This window comes from Corythoichthys intestinalis, chromosome 13 (genome assembly GCF_030265065.1).
Source record: "Corythoichthys intestinalis isolate RoL2023-P3 chromosome 13, ASM3026506v1, whole genome shotgun sequence".
Classification (NCBI taxonomy): Eukaryota; Metazoa; Chordata; class Actinopteri; order Syngnathiformes; family Syngnathidae; genus Corythoichthys; species Corythoichthys intestinalis.
Genome location: NC_080407.1, coordinates 54192838 through 54211569, shown reverse-complemented (window position 1 = coordinate 54211569; position 18732 = coordinate 54192838). Strand labels below are relative to the sequence as shown.

General features: G+C 43.5%; 3 protein-coding genes across 3 annotated transcripts; all 3 read right to left on the bottom strand.

Annotated features, from left to right (window-relative positions):
- Window positions 1–101: 101 nt before the first annotated feature.
- On the bottom strand, window positions 102–5742 carry cldn15a (claudin 15a). The gene is made up of 5 exons (XM_057856400.1): window positions 3178–5742; window positions 2943–3107; window positions 2512–2593; window positions 2337–2444; window positions 102–2267 (listed from the first exon to the last, which is right to left on the bottom strand). Exons 1-5 carry the CDS (start codon window positions 3392–3394, stop codon window positions 2171–2173), a joined length of 669 nt encoding a protein of 222 aa, XP_057712383.1. The 5' UTR covers window positions 3395–5742; the 3' UTR covers window positions 102–2170.
- A 161-nt stretch (window positions 5743–5903) lies between these two features.
- On the bottom strand, window positions 5904–9905 carry fis1 (fission, mitochondrial 1). The gene is made up of 5 exons (XM_057856401.1): window positions 9788–9905; window positions 8081–8213; window positions 7923–7999; window positions 6288–6393; window positions 5904–6230 (listed from the first exon to the last, which is right to left on the bottom strand). Exons 1-5 carry the CDS (start codon window positions 9830–9832, stop codon window positions 6127–6129), a joined length of 465 nt encoding a protein of 154 aa, XP_057712384.1. The 5' UTR covers window positions 9833–9905; the 3' UTR covers window positions 5904–6126.
- A 669-nt stretch (window positions 9906–10574) lies between these two features.
- On the bottom strand, window positions 10575–17852 carry taf6l (TAF6-like RNA polymerase II, p300/CBP-associated factor (PCAF)-associated factor). Its single transcript, XM_057855540.1, has 11 exons — window positions 17706–17852; window positions 15569–15758; window positions 15418–15504; window positions 15200–15350; window positions 15072–15122; window positions 14913–15007; window positions 13393–13467; window positions 12971–13324; window positions 12743–12871; window positions 11062–11528; window positions 10575–10990 (listed from the first exon to the last, which is right to left on the bottom strand). Exons 2-11 carry the CDS (start codon window positions 15713–15715, stop codon window positions 10651–10653), a joined length of 1896 nt encoding a protein of 631 aa, XP_057711523.1. The 5' UTR covers window positions 15716–15758; window positions 17706–17852; the 3' UTR covers window positions 10575–10650.
- Between the last annotated feature and the right edge of the window lie 880 nt (window positions 17853–18732).

The window sequence follows — 18732 nt, the reverse complement described above, 5'->3', positions numbered from 1 at the left end:
TAATTGCTAGTCATGGTATTTGATAACCCTTTATTTGACAGTGGCACCACAAGATTGTTATTATACAATCATAACTATGACATGACACTGTCATGAGCATTCATGAATGCTTATAACAGATGTCATATAGGCAAGGCAAGGCAAATTTATTTATATAGCACAATTCAACACAAGGCAATTCAAAGTGCTTTACATCACATGAAGATCATAAAAATCACATTTAAATCAATACAACGTAAAAACCAAGACAAAAGATCGCATTTAATCACAAATAGAACAAAAATAAATAAAAATAAAACAGAAATAAAAATAAAACAAAAACTACTACTACTAATAATAATTGAAATCAGCAATGGAGATAAGCACAAGAGGAATAGAAAGCAGGTAGATTGAAATATATAGCCAGTTATGGATATGCAGTGCTAAACAAAAGCGTTTTTAGCCCTGATTTAAAAGAGCTAACAGTTTGAGCATACTTCAGATGTTCAGGTAACTTGTTCCAGAGGTGAGGAGCATAATAACTAAATGCTGCCTCACCCTGCTTTGTTCTTGGAACATGCAGAAGACCGGTTCCAGACGACTTTAGGGGTCTAAATGTCTCATAGGAATCTAACAAGTCAAGCATGTATTTTGGTCCAAGGCCATTAAGTGTTTTGTAGTATTTTATAGTCTATCCTTTGACTCACTGGAAGCCAGTGTAGCAATTTCAAAACCGGTGTAATGTGGTCCAGCTTCCTTGTATTTGTGAGGACTATGGCTGCAGCATTCTGTACTAGCTGCAGCTTCCTGACTGATTTTCTATCAAGACTTGTAAATATACCGTTGCAATAGTCCAATCTGCTGAAAATAAATGCATGCATAAGTTTTTCCATGTCTTGTTGAGTCAGAAGCCCCTTAATTCTGGTTATATTTTTTAGGTGGTAATAAGCTGATTTAGTGACGGACTTTAGATGGCTAACGAATTTTAGGTCTGAATCAATAATTAAGCCAAGGTTTCTGACTTGATTTGTAGCTGTAAGTGACATTGTGCTAAGTTGCCCGCTTATCTTTGACCTTTCCTTGTTTGGCCCAAAAATGATCACCTCTGTCTTCTCCACATTTAACTGGAGAAAGTTCTGGCACATCCATTCATTGATTTGATGAATGCATTTACTCAGGGAGACTAAGGGACTATAATCATGTGGGGACACAGAAATGTACAGTTGTGTGTCATCTGCAGAGGCGTGATAGGAGAGGTCATACTGTTCCATTATCTGAGCTAACGGAAGCATATAGATGTTAAATAAGAGTGGTCCAAGAATTGACCCTTGAGGGACTCCACACGTGAATTTGGTTCGTTCCTATTGACAGTTTCCGATTGACACAAAGAAATCCCTATCACGTAAATAGGATGTGAACCACTGAAGAATAGTGTCAGTAAGCCCTACCCACTGTTCCAATCTGCTGAGTAGTATGTTGTGATCAACCGTGTCGAATATAGTGTTATCCGGCAAATTATCTCACTTTTGAATGGATGTACAAGATCCAAACTGGACATAAATTGGATTTAATAACATAATTTGCCGGATGACACTTAATGACATCTGTCATAAGCATTCAGTAATGCCCATGATAGTGTCATGTCATAAATATGACTGTCTTATGATAGTCTTATGACGCGATTGTCAAATAAAGTGTTACCAAATACCATAACAAGGAATTAATGAAACAACTAGAACAGTAACTGAATAAATAATTAGCACAGAACATGAGTTATGATTGTTATTTACATCTGTAGCGCTGCAATGCATACTTAGAGGCATGTGTTGCCTATTGACCCAAATAAGTTAACAAATAAGCCGCACAGGACTATAAACCGCAGGATTCAAAATAAAGGAACAAAGTAGTGGCGTATAGTCTGAAAATTACAGTAGTGGTTGACTAAATACTTATTTGCCCCCCACTGTAAATGACCCCACCAGAAAAGTGTTATTTTTGTTTATTTATTGTGCATCATTGTAAGAAAAAAAAGTAGAAAAACACATGAATTAAGAATGAAATTAATACATTTCTATGACATAGCACATGCAAATATTTGACATAAATAACACTGCCTAAACCGGTGTACAAAATGACAATGAAACTAGAAAAGATGATTGGTTGCGTATAAAAAGAAGAGCTCCTGTTTCGTTCACACGTAGGCGTTTCGGCCATAAGTGCTGGCAGCCACGCTTCTGGTCCTGGCCTGTCCTGAATAAACCGTCCCCCTGCTTTGATGAGGGAAAGGGCTGCGGAAGGGAAAGTTGATGATCAGGTCAAGACAAAGAAGAGCTTTATGGCCGTACGTTGACACTCACTACTTTTCCTTGGAGGCCATCTTGCAGGAGCAGGTGAGGCAGGCGCCCCCGGCAATGGCCAGCACGGCCGAGCACCAGCCGATGTACAGCCCCTCGCCGATCTCGTACCTGCCACCATACAGACCAGACTTTAGCGCCCCCCTGCCTCTCTTTCAAAGTGCATCTCCAGTCCTACCTCGTGCCAGGATATATAGGGTTGAAGAAGTCCTGGGTGATGTTAAAAGCATACCACGACACTGCCACCATTGTGCATAGGCCTGAAGAAACAAAGATTAACAAAACATTCCGAAACGAGTCAATCCAATGTTTTGGTTATTAATCATTAAGGAGACAGCAGCTGCCAAACAAGTCCAAAGTCTGTCAGGAAGAATCGATTTTTATAAGTCGTAAAACACGTCTTTTATCATCTTATCGACACTTGACAGTGCGTGAGCTCAAAGATGCCGGCTTTTTATTGCCAGCTGTGGAAAATCTATTGGTCCAGAAATGACTTCATTGACAAGAAGAGTGACATATCTCACTTCAACTTAGTTCCTTGATGCTAGGACTTGACAAAATGAAGCTAGTAGCAAGCTAGCGGGTGTTTTTGGAGAAGTGCGAGACTACCTTGAAGGATGAAAAGCACTCCGGCGGCACCCGCGATCCGGCCCTTTAACGTGTAGTTGTCGCCTGCCGCCTTGGAGCACTGCACGCCAATCAGCGCCGCCACCAGGCCAAAGGCGCCCATCACCACCGACGTGATCATAAGGGCGCGGGACGCCTGGACGTAACCTGGGCGGAGAGGACCGAGACTTAGCAAGGTTATCTTCCGGGCGGCCATATTCGCTGGGGTTCCACTTACCATTCAAAGCCAAGAGGGACGGGAACTCCCGACAGTTGTGGACTCCAGTTGAGTCCGTTGCGCAGGACATCCACAGGTTCTCATAGATGGTGGACGTTGTGATGACATTGCCGTCCACCGTGGAGGTCTTCCAGTAGCGGTTGGGCAGCGCCACTCCCACCATCACCCAGCCCAGAAAGCCCAGAAACAATGCCACTACTTCCACGATGGGATCCATGATCAAAGCCCTCCCGCCCCACCCGCCCTCAGATCCAAAAGCGGAGATCAGGAAGCTCTGTCCGGATTTCTGAGAAAGACCAACCGCGCGTTGGTGGCTAATGACCTGAGTATGCACGCTAGCTGAAGACCTGGACTTATATCACCTGTCTTTCCTGTCTCTCCTCCCACTTATCGGACCCCCCACCCCCGAATCGAACAGGTGTTTATCACCTCACACAAAGTCCAATGGTCACACGAGCAGAAGCCAGTGCACACTTTGTGCTTTTTTTGTGTTGATTGATTTATTTATTTTTACGACGCCTGGGAGTGGGCGGGGTGTAAAATAGCAATATGAAACAAGAAACTGCAATTTCTAGAGATATTACTCTGAGTCTTTGCTGTGTGGCTATACAGATCTTATCCCCGCCCAGGGCTGTCAATACAATGGACAAATATGCCAGTCAATGGCATTAAACAAATTAAATGCCACTGGAAATGATGCAGAAATTTGGACGTCCATGGCCGCCAATGGCAGCACCGTCCATAAGCGTTAATGGAATCGGGGAAGTTTGGGGGACACATCCTACTCATATCTGGTCATTTCCTGTTGATTTGGGGACATTTTTTTTCCCATTGAAAATTAATGAGAAAAATTTTGGACGTCCATGGCCGTCAATGGCAGCACCGTCCATAAGCGTCAATGGAATCTGGGAAGTTTGGGGGACACGGCCTATTGATATCTGGTCATTTCTTGTTAATTTGGGGACATTTTTTTTCCCATTGAAAATGAATGGGAAAAATTTTGGACGTCCATGGCCGTCAATGGCAGCACCGTCCATAGGCGTCAATGGAATCTGGGAAGTTTGGGGGACACAGCTGATTGATATCTGGTCATGTCCTGTTAATTTGGGGACATTTTTTTTTCCCATTGAAAATGAATGGGAAAAATTTTGGACGTCCATGGCCGTCAATGGCAGCACCGTCCATAAGCGTCAATGGAATCTGGGAAGTTTGGGGGACACGGCCTATTGATATCTGGTCATGTCCTGTTAATTTGGGGACATTTTTTTTTTCCCATTGAAAATGAATGGGAAAAATTTTGGACGTCCATGGCCGTCAATGGCAGCACCATCCATAAGCGTCAATGGAATCTGGGAAGTTTGGGGGATACATCCTATTCATATCTGGTCATTTCCTGTTGATTTGGGGACAAATTTTTTTTTCCCCATTGAAAATGAATGGGAAAAATTTTTGGACATCCTTGGCCGTCAATTGCATCAAGTAACATTGGCATCAATGGAATCCCAGTACATTAGCATCAATAGATTCAACATACATGGCCGTCAATGGAATCAATGCAATTTTAACTCCATTGGAAATTCCATTGGAAGTGAATGGGAAATTTTCCATTAAAAATGAATGGGAAAGTTTTTACCAAATTTCCCGGGAACTGTAAACAACTTTTATGCCCAACTTATGTGATTTGGTCAAAATCTGTAGGACTAGATACATTTTGGAATTTTTTTAAAAATTGCCGTTTACGGACAAACTGAAAATTTTTCGGGTCCGTTTGGAAAAAAACCCACAGGTGGTGTTACTAAATGCAAGAAATGTATTTTGATGGTTATTTCTTTGTTTCTCATGATTCCATATTTTTCCCCTGCACTTGGTCTATAAAATTAACATTTACTGACCACCCCAATGTTTTTATTCATTTCTTTTAGTGTTTCTGAATGCTAAAGACTTGCACTTTTGAACTAATTCATTATTTTTTCAAGCTTTTTTAGCAGAGTTTGTTCTACATGATAAAATGTCTGAGTGAGTGCTTGTCCTCCATACGTTGTGTCTGTTATTGGTTCATTTTAATTGAAATTATGAATGCTACATTTATTGTCTCTCTCTCTTACAGCGAGGCTGTTTTTCCATCAAGTCACGTGAACTTAAAATTCTTCCGTTTTTCTTGTGCGTGTTACTTGAATTTTCCGCGCTGTTATTGACCAGATATGAAATAAAAACATGAAGCACCTTGGCCGGTAGACATTGCTTTGCAAACAGCCGGAGCCATAAATATTTACGACGGGGCTTGTCAAAGATTTCAGGCGATCAACACGCCACTCTTGTTTAACACCAATAAATGAATCGTGCGTACTTGGCGATTGATGTCCAGTTCATTTGAAGTGGGAGGCTGGCAGCAAATGAACGAACGTTCATTCGCTGCCAGCCTTCCACTTCAAATGAATCGGACCTCTATTAACGCTAAACTCAAGTTTATATTCTCATTCCTTTCCGTGATGAGAAGGTTTGACGCGGCCGTCAGGCGAGTTAATGGGTAACGCACCACGAGGCTGATAACGCACGCGTACCGACACACATAGTTTCACACATGACAGCTTTGACAAATTGCATTTTCCTCTTTAGGTCAAGTTGATTAAAAGGCGAGTGAACTAGGCCAAGTTGTATTTTTTCCGCGTACAAGTAAATTTCCTGTGGCGCAACGGTTTGGTGAGAACAGGTGACTCAACTACACATTCTTCCGTTTGCTTTTTATTATTGATGATCTGGGAAAAACAAGCAGCTGCAGTCGGGACATGACAACATTCCCTTTTCGGTAGATTAACGGCGAAAAAAAAAAAAAAAGGAGTGGCTTGATTTTACTTTGTTATGTACATGGGAGGCCACCAACGCTCAACGTTAATGCAAAAGAGAATCCGTTCACGTAGCAGTCCAGAACTAAAAAGTTCCAAATGGAGGTTAGAATTTGGGTCCTCGCTTGGCTACCGCCAGGCCGATAAGTCCAGCTAAACCGGCCACGCCCAGACCGATTCCACCCACGATGGCCATGCCCACCAAGCCGTCTAGAAAACAGGACGAGGTCAGGGAGTGCTAGCGCGACAGGAACGGAAAGATTTTACCTTTTTTCAAGGCCTTGTCGATGAGCGCCTGCAATTCCAAAGCTTGCTTGTTGCCGGGTTCGTTCCTCAGAAGGATGCGAATGTACTTCAGGGCTTCTTCGTATTCCTGCAAGAGGCAAAAATCAAGTCGTGTGAAGTGAAAATTTAACCACAGCCATCTCCGCAGTGCCTTTGCCTGACATGCAGCCCCATATCATCGAGGACTGAGGGAATTTTGATGCCTTCTAAAGGAAGTCCTCTTTGTAAATCTCACTGGAACAGCACCAACAAAAGTTCCAGCATCATCACCTTGTCAAGAGTCAATAATCTGAATCGGACAAGGTGTGGACTACACACAAATCAGCTCTGTGAACTAGAAACCAGTAATCTTGTGAATCCCTTGTGAGTGTAAACCCATGGGCAACCGACCCTACGCCGCCCTACCGTCAATCCCGGCCCCGGGGCCCCCACCCGAGCGCGCCCAATTACATCTATTACGCAGACGAGCGGAGACCGCAGGGACATGACCCCCATCTAGCCAGCCCGCGGGAGGTGGGGGAGCCAGCGCAGCCCATCCATCCCAGCATAGCAAAGGCGGCCATCGTCACCCACCCGGGATCCAGGGCGGTCCCCTGGGCCACCCGCGCCCCCATCAACTGGCATTCAGGGATGTGAAGAGGAACGCATAAACAACCACATCCCCACCCCAACTGCCAACCCGGCCCACGAGCACAGCCGCAGCCCCCCAACCGGCACGCCACGGAACCCCCAACGGCCCACCAAGCCCAGGTCATGGCAGGGTCACTCAGCCGACACACCGGCGCCCAGCCAGCGACCCGCAACAAGAGCACAGGGCGGATACCCAGGCAGAGAAGAGAGGGAAAGGCGGAAGCAGGAGAATGCCGAGGAGCCGCAATGGGGTGAAGCAAGATTGAAGCCCCGACCTCCCCCCACTCCTGCGGCCGGCAGCCCGGGCAGAGATCCACCTACCACCCTATTACTGTGGCTGCCAGGTCCCCTGCTGGCAGCCATTACCCAGCACCGTGATGGGATTGTGTGGGGAGGGTAGTGCAATGTACGCATTAAAATAGGACAGCTCAGTTCAGAATTTGCATGGAATTTCTACCCAGCCACCCGTCCCACAGCCCTTTGCTGGAGCTCCCACGTGGAGTACGAGCACACGACAGCTCTGGATGCTAACTATCTCCATTATAATATTGGAATAAGTTGGATCCCACAATAGTTTATCGTGAAGATCTGCAAACATTTTTTGACATCACACACTCTCTTGCTCCACCACTAGAGCAGAAGAGTGCTAGCTGTCACTAGCGAACTTGACACATGTACGCTACTCCTCTCATCCAGTCTTTCCTGTTCATTTAGCTTTTGCTGCTCGGTTTGTGAAATATCGACAAGGCTGTCCTTCTCATTACTGTCACGCTCGGGTTCAAATGGGAAGGGCAGAACCGACGACATGTTTATGTAGTTAAAGAGTGACACTGTTGAAGTTCGGCAGCGTGTCCATGTGACGTCACTGCCCTGCGACGTCAACAACAATGGCGACCGACTCGTTAACTTTTGGTTTAAAATTTTTTAAATTTTATTAAAACGAAAACAAAGGTTCTCCCCCCTATCCCCAAAGCGCTTTCTCCTCACCTTCAATCTGTAGTTTGCCACGGCCAAGTAGAAGAAGTAGTCGCGCGTGTCATCCTTGGAGGCTTTCTGGACAAGCTCTAGAAGGCGAGAAAACGCGACGAGAATTAGGAAAGAACCCGACGAGGACAACGCTACCCCAATGTTGACCTTCCACTCACCCTCCAACAAGGCGATTCCTTTCTTGATGTCGTTCGTGTATTTGCTCCTGATCAGACACCAGGCGTATTCGAACTTGGTGTCCTTGGAAACGGCTCCTTTGGCCAACTCGTTGTTGTACTTCTTCTCAAATTTCTGCATTAGTTGAATAGTTGAATCAAAATAGTTGTCGATTAATTTGATAATTGATTACCGTAATTTTCGGACTATAATGCCTGCTGTCAACACTGCTGTTGTCCAACATGCCTCCTAGCATGCATTGCAGCACTACAGATGTAAACAACAATCAAAATTCATGTTCTGTGCAAATTATTTAGTCAGTTACTGTCCCAGTTGTTTCATCAACTGCTAGTGATGGTATTTGGTAACAGTTTATTTGACAGTGGTGTCATAAGACTGTGGGAAGATCAAATGAACCAATTGGCTGCAAAGCTTCATTGCTTCAAGAAGCTTCATTTGGCCATCACTGCTCCCTTGGGGGAGACAAGTCAGCCTCTGCTGCCATCTGCTGTCAACACTGTTGTCATCCAACATGCCTCCTAGCATGCATTGCAGTGCTACAGATATAAATAACAATCAAAGTTCATGTTCTGGCTAATTATTTCTTCAGTTACTGTACCAGTTGTTTCATTAATTGCTAGTTATGGTATTTGGTAACACATTATTTGACAGTGGCGCCACAAGACTGTCATAATTATGACATGACACTGTCATGAGCATTAATGAATGCTTATAACGTGTTATTTCATGTCATCCGGCGAATTATCTCACTTTTGAATGGATGTAAAAGTTCCGAGCTTGACATAAATGGAGTTAGTGCCATAATTTGCCAGATTACACTTAATGACATCTGTTATAAGCAGTCAGTTATGCCCATGATAGTGCCATGTCATAATTACGACGGTCTTATAACAGTCTTGACGCCACTGCCAAATAAAGCATTACTTATCCAGCCAAATAAATCAACAAATAAGCCGCAGGATTCAAAATGAGGGGAAAAAGTAGTGGCTTATAGTCCGGAAATTACGGTAATTGCTGCACCTCTAGTTCAATTTATTTATTTACATTTAGCATCATTGGAATACATATAAGACATGTTTTTTCTTCAATGTATAATTTAAAAAATTAACAAAAACATATGTAAATGTCTATTTTAAATACTGGGTTTTAAGCACTGCAAATGTAATAATGAGATACATACACACACACACACACACACACACACACATATATATATATATATATATATATATATATATAGCAAAACAATGATTTGGAAACGTATACAAGCATGTATCTAAACATTTTTAAATACTGTATTTATTTATGTTTAAATTGAAAAAAAATCCGCGACGGACAGAGGGTAAAGAGCCACGTGATTTGACGTCTATCACTGTCAATGGAATTGAAAGAGTTAAATTGAAAGTCTTCCCAATTAATATGAGATGACGTTCAAGTGTTTGTAAGCAGGAGTGGTATTTAAATGTAACTTTTTTCCCCCTCTAGGCTCGTTGTTTAAAAACTTAGCATGACTACATGAAATCTAAAGTAGTGTTAGCATTAGCTAGCTCCGTGACGCGACCAATAAGTGAGCCAAACAAAGGTTTAGTCTTTTGTCAGGGTGGAAGCGGTATTAGACGCAAGCCCGTCGGCCAGACTGCGAGCTGTCGAACGACGAGAGGGGAGGAAAAACGTTCTTTTAAGCTTACAAGTAGATCCTCAGGCGCCACTACGTCGCTCAACACAGCCTCCATGTTTGCGGAAGTGGGACGGCTTCGCCACGCCCAACTTCAATTTACGTTGGCGTGACAAAAACGTAGCTGAAGAAATAAAATTTATAAATATTTTTGTTCGCCAACATCGAAATGAATTCATTTAAGCGCCAATATTACGTATTTATATTTTTTTATTTAAATAAATATGCGACTCAAATGGATACGTCATACCCGTATCCCAGGTTGCTTTGCGCGCGCGGGCTGCTAGTTAGCGTAAATGTCGGCATCTGCTGGCGACACGACAAAAATGTAAGTACGCACATCTTTAACGTAGTATTTTGACTTATTTTTATATCCATATATGTTAAACCATAACTCAAAACATTTATAAAATGTTTTTAACACAATTTTCAAACTGTCTCTCTATTAAGACATCTTTTCTCCTTCAAATATACATAAACGAATGAGACAAAGCTTGTCACACGTGTTGTCTTTGCAGTCTGATTGGCTAGTTCTCCTTGCCCCTAATTAATTTTAAAATAATTACAATAAAATAAGGGGCATTAGAATTAGCAATAAAATTTTTACATTCAATTTAATTATTTCTCTTCACTACTGAACCTATCTTCAAATGTTCTGGCCAAAGTGCCATTGAGACTTGAGAGATGAAAACCCGCTTTTGTTAGCGTGTTCCGTAAGCGGACATTAACAAAAGAACCGAAAATGTAGAAACACAACTAATGAAAGTAAGTGTATAAAAAGAAGAAGAAATTAGCTTTGGGGAAATCAGTCCGTCACAGTTGACTTTATTTTGACGTGCAATTTGAAAAGTGCATTCCTACACGCGTGCCCCGGCACTAAAGTGGAAGGTGAAGAGAATAGTGGGAGCGAGCCCAACGTCGAACGGGTTTCCCCACCCGACCGATGACGGGCAGTTTGTGAGCATAGGCGCGCGGCAGGACAGCAGCTGGGGCTGGAGTTGGGGCGAAGGCGGTCTGGAAAGGCCGGCGACCTCGGCAACTGCGGCCCATTTCTATGCCGCCGATGAGGAAGGAGAATACCGGAGGTCCCGCTTGAGGAGAGGTAAAGCGCGCTTTTGGGAAAATGTCACGAGATGGACCCGCCTGCCGCTGGCCTGACCGTGACGCCGAAGAACGGGAACGCTGAACGGATGAAGACGAGGAGCGAGCCACGGCCCTGCGGCGGGGACAACAACTCGGTTTACTTTTTGAAAAAGCCGGATCAAATGAGAGAAGCTGATTTTGTACCTTCCAGTAGCAGCCAGGCTGGGCGGAGGTGGGTCGGCCCGGGGACTCCCATCCCGCCTGGGGCTAATGTTCAGGTTGGCCGTGAGCTGGGGCATCTTGCGGGCGGTGTCGTGATTGGAGGGGGGCCCGGGAGGGTCTTTCCTGGCATCGCTGGGCTGCGCCGGGTCGCTGCCAAATCCGGGCCCTGTGCAGAAGCGCACGGCCAGGCTGTCTCCGAAGAAGGAGTACAGCTCACAATACATAGCGGGGAGCGGGACGGGGGTCCAGTCCTCCCACGGGCACCCGGCGCCGCCCGTCTGAAGGTGGCTGGCGATGCCCAAGGCGGCCTCGGACAGAGGTTCCGGCGGCGGGCTGAGACCGGGGGAGCTGACCCCGTACCTCAGAGCGCTAGCTGCAGATCCCAATTGTGCGCCGGGGCCTCCGTCCGCCGCCAGGGCCTTCATCTTAAGTAAGCGCTCCACCGCCACCTACCGTGCACCAAAATGGGCGTTTTGATTCGTGCTGCAATGATTAACTCGAGTAATTCGATGAGAAAAAACTAGGGCTGTCAAACGATTAAAATTTTTAATCGAGTTAATTACAGCTTAAAAATAATCGTAATTAATCGCAATTCAAACTATCTATAAAATATGCCATATTTTTCTGTAAATTATTGTTGGAATGGAAAGATAAGACGGATATATACATTCAACATACGGTACATAAGTACTGTATATGTTTATTATAGCAATAAATCAACAAGATGGCATTAACATTATTAACATTCTCTTAAAGCGATCCATGGATAGAAAGACTTGTAGTACTTAAAAGATAAATGTTATTACAAGTTGTACAAATTTTATATTAAAACCCCTCTTAATGTTTTCGTTTTATTAAAATTTGTAAAATTTTCAATCAAAATATAAACTAGTAACTCGCCATTGTTGATTTCAATAATTACACCATGCTCACTCATGGTACTAACCCATAAAATCAGTTGGACCCATATGCCAGCAGAGGGTGCCAGACAAGTAACAAGCGGACATTACACTGTACTGTCATTTTAGTCTGTTTGAGCGGGGCATGTGCGTTAATTGCGTCAAATATTTTAACATGATTAATTTTTAAAAACTAATTACCGCCCGTTAACGCGATAATTTGGACAGCCCTAGAAATACATTCGGATTATGTTTTGCTGCTTCGAGTATTTGTTTAATTAAAGTGGCGTTGTCATGGTTTGTTTTCAAAATTTTGGCATTTAGTTTTATTGATTTGTCTGAATACATTTGCTCTCTCGTGGCAAGAGTGAATATAACTCATTTCACATTGCGGAATCCAGCTGCACCCAGTAAAGACCAACATAAGGTAAGTTTTTGTTTAAGCTAATGTTTCTTCATGGAATTTAATATTAGTTTATAGGTATATTTAGCCGTTTTTTGTGGGAATATGTGTTTGAACAATTTTTTAAGAGCATTGTTTAAAAAATTTTTTATTGCATTTAAGCTAGCCGACTTTTGCTATGTAAGTTAGCAAATTGTTCTTTTGTTGTATTTATTTATGTAATTTTCGAAATAACTAGTTCATTGATTAATCGACTACTAAATTAATCGATAGCTGCAGCCCCAGTTTTGAAGAGATGTTTTGAAAAGATACATCATTTATAGTCAATCAATTCAGCTTTTCCGACTATTTTAGGACTCACCAAGATGGCGCCGTAGACCTTGTGTCCATCCGCTTTGACCTGGGCGTTGGACACCGAATAGTCGTCCAGCACAGCCTGCAAGTTGGCCCAGTAGGCAGGAAGGTGTGGGAACAGAACTCTTTCAACAGCCTAGAAACAAAGATATTTCACAGATCCTTTGATTTTTAATAAATCAGTTGACCAGGTGATCTAATGAGGAACCAACAGACCCCGCGGGTCATACGGTACCTTCCATCCCAGAGCGTGTAGGCCCACCACAGCGCCGTAGTGGGAGCACAGCGGTCTCACGGGATCCGACAGAACCTTCTGAAGGGACAGGAGGATCTGGTGATAGAGCCCGCTCACCAGATCTCCGTGAGTCCAGAAGATGTGGCTGAGCAGCAGGGCGGCGTAGTCCCTCAGGGTCCAGTGGTCGTTGAGCGGGTTGATGGAGGCCGCCAGAGGCTCCAGGATGCAGTACATGACACTGGAGACCAAGCTGCGCACGTACGAGCCCAGGTACAAGTACGGATTCTGGACCAGACTCTTCACCATGTGCAGGAGCCTGTTGAGCTGCTCTAGATCGTGGCTGACCGACTTCACCTGCAAAGACCAAGATCGTGTCTTCACATATAGAATATGCAATCAGAGACCTTAGCGGAAAATCCTACCCCACTGATGACATAAACAAAGTATGGAAGCAAAGCCGCAATTTTGGAGTTTGACTGCAGGTCCAGCAGAGCCACCTAGAAGAAGGGAAGAGCTTAGATGGAGCATATACTTCATCATAAGTTGACAAGACAGCTCCTACAAACATTGTGCCACGCCTTCCCGTTGGGGGCCTGATGGGGGAAAATATTATGTGACCCGAAGTGAATTAGCACATTATGCCTTTGTGATGTATGATTGCCTCTGTGACCTTCATTGTAACAACTTCCTGTTATTGTTTTTCAAGCCATTCTGGTGCTTGGGTTCCACAGTTGGGAGGGAATCTCATGAGATAAACAACAAACCCTAACTGGGAGGGAATCTCATACCATAGCGGGGAGGGAATATGGGCAAAATGGTTCATCTTCTGAGCTTAGAGGCTGGCCACCTTCGAGCTCACGAGATGTACTGTTATAAAGCCAGGAGCATTCTCCACCCCGTCAGAGTCCGCCATTGGATGACGTACGAATCGCTTGGCTTTATTCCTCTTCTGACTCTGATCGGGGCGTTGGCTCTCCGCCATTTTGTCACGGTAAGAGTTCTTTTTATTCTTAGAGGAATATTTGTGCTTAGACCAGGGGTGGGCAAACTATTCCACAAAGGGCCACAGTGGGTGCGGGTTTTTGTTCATACCCATCATGAGGACAGCTTTTCACCAATCTGGTTTCTTACAAGTGCAATCAGTTGATTGCAGTCAGGTGCTCCTTGTTTCCACTGAAACCTCATTGGTTATACTGTGTGTGCTGAATCAGTTGGAACAAAGACCAGGACCCACTGCAGCCCTCGAGGGCCAGTTTGCCCACCCCTGGCTTAGACGGTAGCGCGCCAACAAGCTGTTTGGGAGGCATGCACGGAGAAAACCTTTCCTCACTCACAATCATAAATGCAAACGTCTGGAGTTCGCCAAGTGGTATTGGGGCTTCAACTGGGACCGTGTGCTTTGGTCAGTTGAGACCAAGATTGAGCTTTTTGGCAACAAACCCTCTAAGTGGGTCTGGTGTGCCACGAAAGACGGGCATGCTGAAAAGCACCTCATACCCACTGTGAAGTATGGGGGTGGGTCAGTGATGCTGTGGGGCTGTTTCACTTCCAAAGGCCCTGGGAACCTTGTTAGGGTGCATGGCATCATGAATGCTTTGAAATACCAGGACATTTTAAATCAAAATCTGTTGCCCTCTGCCCGAAAGCTGAAGATGGGTCGTCACTGGGTCTTTCAACAAGACAATGACCCTAAACATACGGCCAAATGTACACAGAAAGTTTTGTTATACTTGTATAAAAAAATAATCTGAATTTTATTAGGAAAAGACTTTGAATTTTTTGATGTCGCTGCTACTGGAGACTCATATATGCCTAAGGGAGGTGCCTGTTTTGGTTGTAGGTCGCTAGCGGATTTGGTTTTGGCCCCAAGCCTCGTCAACTAATAGTGAAGTCTATTGATGGAGCGCGCAGTATCCAAGCCAGGACACGGCGCCAGGTTTACCTTCATGAGCTGTGCATCTTCTCCAAGAATGGCCCTCGTCATCTGCTGGTAGTACTTCAAAAGGTCTTCCGAAAGGGACTGGACCGCAGAGGGAACTTGAGGAACATAAGAATGGGTTACAGTCTCTGTTGTTTAGGTCGCGGGCTGACATGCTCTTACCTGTTCCTTGAGGTTCCACGTTCCCTTTCCCGTCCAGGTACGACACGTTCACTAAGCCCCCCAGCAAAAAACATAACATTTTATGAAATTATGATGGACTGTTGTTTACATTCCAGGGCTCGGCTTACCTCGGACCATGGTCTCGGCACAGCCCTTGGGAATGTTGGTGGCCAGGGCCAACTCCACCAAGTTGATGTCGCGCTCCTCAGTGAAGAAAAGCTCCCCTTCTTTTACAGCACGGAAAGGGAGCACATCTTGGGACCCATAGCCACAAACGGCCTTGGGGAGTTTCATAGTAGGGTTTACAAGTCCGCAGGTAATGTTTTGACGGCATTTCTAGTTGTACCTCCACATTGCTCCAGCGCAGAGCTCTGTTGAAGTCTTCCACTGTCAGCTTCCTTCTCTTCGCGTGCCTCATGAAATGAGAGCTGCCCTGTTGAATTGTGGATGTATTATTTCGTTTCTATCATGGATTTGGATCCAGAAAGAATGGTTACCTGTGTGGCCTCCCTGAGCCGGTAGCAGACATCCTCAGCCAGCAGAGCTGCCACGTCGTCGGCCAGCTCCACGCCGGTGCTCTCGGCCATCAGTTTGACCGAGTCCCTGGACACTTCGGCGAAGCGTCGCTCCTCTCGCTCCGCCATCCGTTTGGTCTCTTAACATGCGGTGGCTGAAAGTGAGGTAAGCCTGGTTAAAAAATATAAAAATTGGAAAAAAGAGCATGTTATTGTACTGTCAAGCTAGCATCACGATATAGTTCAATGAATCTGCTAGATGAGGACCTGCGAGGCATCAATTTCTCAAACTAGAGACTCTTATGTACTAGTCTTGCTCTGTTGTGCGGCGGGGACTCCCGCTTCTCTTTCCACTCTGGTTAGATCTTGTTTGTACTGCTCTCTGAAGGGAGTGGTACACAGCGGTATAGGAAATCTTCAATTTCTTGGCAATTTCTCTTATGAAGAACAGATTGTCAAGTTTCATGTGAAAGTTGTCTTTTTCTGGCCATTTTGAGAGTTTAATCAAACCTACAAAGGTGATGCTCCAGATACCCAAGTAGCTCAAAGGAGGATCCGTTTTATAGCTGCTCTAACCAACAAAACAGTTTTGAGCTGTGTCAACATAATTCACAAGGTTTTCTAATCATCTATTATCTTTCTAAGGCAACTACCAAGCACAATGTACCATTAGAACACTGGAGTGATGTTTGCTGTAAATGGACCTCTTTACAAAACTACATAGATATTAGAGGCGTGCAAAGTTTCCGATTCTTAGATTATTCGCGATTTGGCCGTGGAAGATTCGAGAACGATTCACAAACATCCAAATTCCGATTATTGAATTATACAAGGTAAAGCGGAAATATAACACAGCGCGTTCTTCAGGACGCAATGAGGAACGGACCGAGAGTAAATATCATGTTCAACTCATGCCGCTAGATAAAAAAAAACCAACAACAATACCTGACTGCGGCCGTCAGCCGCTACAAACAGCGCTAGTTGCTACAAACATACGGCAACATTCGGCTATGGTAGATATCACATATACCAAGAACTAGATGCGAAATGATACTTTCCCGCGCTAGTAAACAGGCGCCATCTTAAAGCAGTAGACTTCTCTAGAAGGCACTGTTGTAGCGAACCTAATTACTTTTCATCTAAAAAAAAAAAAAAAAAAAAAAAAATCGGCAAAATCTTGACTTGATTCTATCTTTAAATGATGAAACAGTTTTACAACTTTCACGTTGAAAGTAGACATAAGGGAAATTATGGAATAACAGGAGCAATTTTAACAACTTTAACGATTGATTCACAACATTAAATTAATTGAATGTGGTTTAAAGCTGCCGATACAGAACGGGGACTTGATTTACTTATTTACTGTTTTTAACAGTTAACTTTATACTGAAATAGTAATTTATTTAGCCTGAGAGGATTTTTGAACAATTTTAGTGTACAAAAAAATTAAAAGCGGGGGGGATTGTGGTGCATCAATAATCGATTTATAATCGAATCGGAGCCTCTGAATCGTAATCGAATCGTTAGGTGCCCAAAGATTCCCACCTCTAATAGATATTGCATTAAAACCGGACATTTCCCGCTAGAATAGTCATTTACCGCATTTCCTGATTATTTTAATGTTATTTCCATTGAAAAAAACGGCTTTTCTTTCAAAAAGGAGGAAATTTCTAAGTGACCCCAAACTTTTGAACAGTAGTGTATGTACATTGGTTGAAATTTCCCTAAATTTCCACCAACAACCCAGGCCAGATATTTTAGTCAATGAGACTTTAATTTTTTTGTCCTAATATAAATAATATTTGAACTAATATTATTGACAAGTGAAATACATGTGACTAAAAACACACATTCTGCTCCACCCTCCTAAACGGCACACGTCGAGTTTAAAACTTACTTTTTAAAGCATACATATATTTTAAAAAATGCAGTTGTCGACCGTGTGTTTAGGCGATCAGTTTTTTTCTTTCCTGAAATGTAGCATTCTGCCAACGGAGTTTGGCTTAGATGCTAAGCCCCTGAAGCTAGCTTCATAGAAATCGACCACACAAAGTGATTGTCGCTTGCTACCAACGAGGTCCGTCATGCAAATTTGTCATAATCCTAAAATTCATCTTACTTTATTATCCTGGTGAAAGGCGAGGCTGAATATTTCATGTGGAAGGTTTTCTTTGGCCGTGCAGTGTCAAATCGGCGGCGCTTGCACGATAACCCATGCGCATGCGCACAGCAATATACACGTTGTTGTGGTTGGGAACATGTCCACTAGAGGACGCCATTGCGTCAAAAATACATAACGTCAAACAAGCGAAAATACACTGAGCCCCGAAAGTAGTAGTTCTTAAAGCAACACGAGGTAACTTTTCAACCTTTGTGAAATATTTTCATAACATTTCTGATGATAAATCGACTGAATAGTTGAATGACACCTCTTTTATATCTTGAGCGAGTCTGTATCACTCTCACCGGCATTAAAGTGCCTACGACAGGATAAAAAAAAGTCTTAAATAGCATTATTATGTGAATTAGAATCATATTTAGAGACGATTTGACTATATGCAACAATTTGGCAAAGTGCAGATGGCGAGAAATTAGTCTTTTAATCTGCCGTTTAGCCACGCCTACCATTATAGGGCTCCAGCGTCCCCAACATACATCAGCAGGGTCATAGTTTCATCTAATTATGGCATGACACTGTAATGGGCATTAATGAATGCTTATGACAGATGACATTAAATGTCATCTGGCAAATTATGTCACTAACTCCATTTATGTCCAACTTTGATCTTGGAACAACTGGAACAGTAACTGAAGAAATAATTAGCACAGAACATGAATTTTGATTGTTATTTACATTTGTAGTGCTGCAATGCATTCTAGGAGGCATGTTGGTCAACAACAGTGTAGACAGCAGGTGTGCCAATTGATTCAAAGCTTCATAGAGGTTCACTTTAACACTATCATGGGCATAACTGAATGCTAATGACAGATGTCATTAAGTGTTGTCCGGCAAATTATGTCACTGACTCCATTTATGTCCAGCTTGGATCTTTTACATCTATTCAAAAGTGAGATCATTTGCCAGATAACACTAAATGGCATCTGTAATAAGCATTCATTAATGCTCATGACAGGGTCATGTCATA

Bases quoted from the DNA above. Each gene is read 5' to 3' on its own strand.
- cldn15a (XM_057856400.1), bottom strand. From the start codon at position 3,394: ATGGATCCCATCGTGGAAGTAGTGGCATTGTTTCTGGGCTTTCTGGGC. The intron at 2,594-2,942 runs GTAGTCTCGCAC...TTGTTTCTTCAG, and splicing joins AGTGCTTTTCATCCTTCAAG to GCCTATGCACAATGGTGGCA. The intron at 2,268-2,336 runs GTGAGTGTCAAC...TCCCTTCCGCAG, and splicing joins ATGGCCTCCAAGGAAAAGTA to CCCTTTCCCTCATCAAAGCA.
- fis1 (XM_057856401.1), bottom strand. From the start codon at position 9,832: ATGGAGGCTGTGTTGAGCGACGTAGTGGCGCCTGAGGATCTACTT. The intron at 8,000-8,080 runs GTGAGTGGAAGG...CTCGCCTTCTAG, and splicing joins AGGAATCGCCTTGTTGGAGG to AGCTTGTCCAGAAAGCCTCC. The intron at 6,231-6,287 runs GTAAAATCTTTC...CCTGTTTTCTAG, and splicing joins CGACAAGGCCTTGAAAAAAG to ACGGCTTGGTGGGCATGGCC.
- taf6l (XM_057855540.1), bottom strand. From the start codon at position 15,715: ATGGCGGAGCGAGAGGAGCGACGCTTCGCCGAAGTGTCCAGGGACTCG. The intron at 15,505-15,568 runs GTAACCATTCTT...ACAATTCAACAG, and splicing joins GGCTCAGGGAGGCCACACAG to GGCAGCTCTCATTTCATGAG. The intron at 15,351-15,417 runs GTACAACTAGAA...AAACTCCCCAAG, and splicing joins TGCGCTGGAGCAATGTGGAG to GCCGTTTGTGGCTATGGGTC.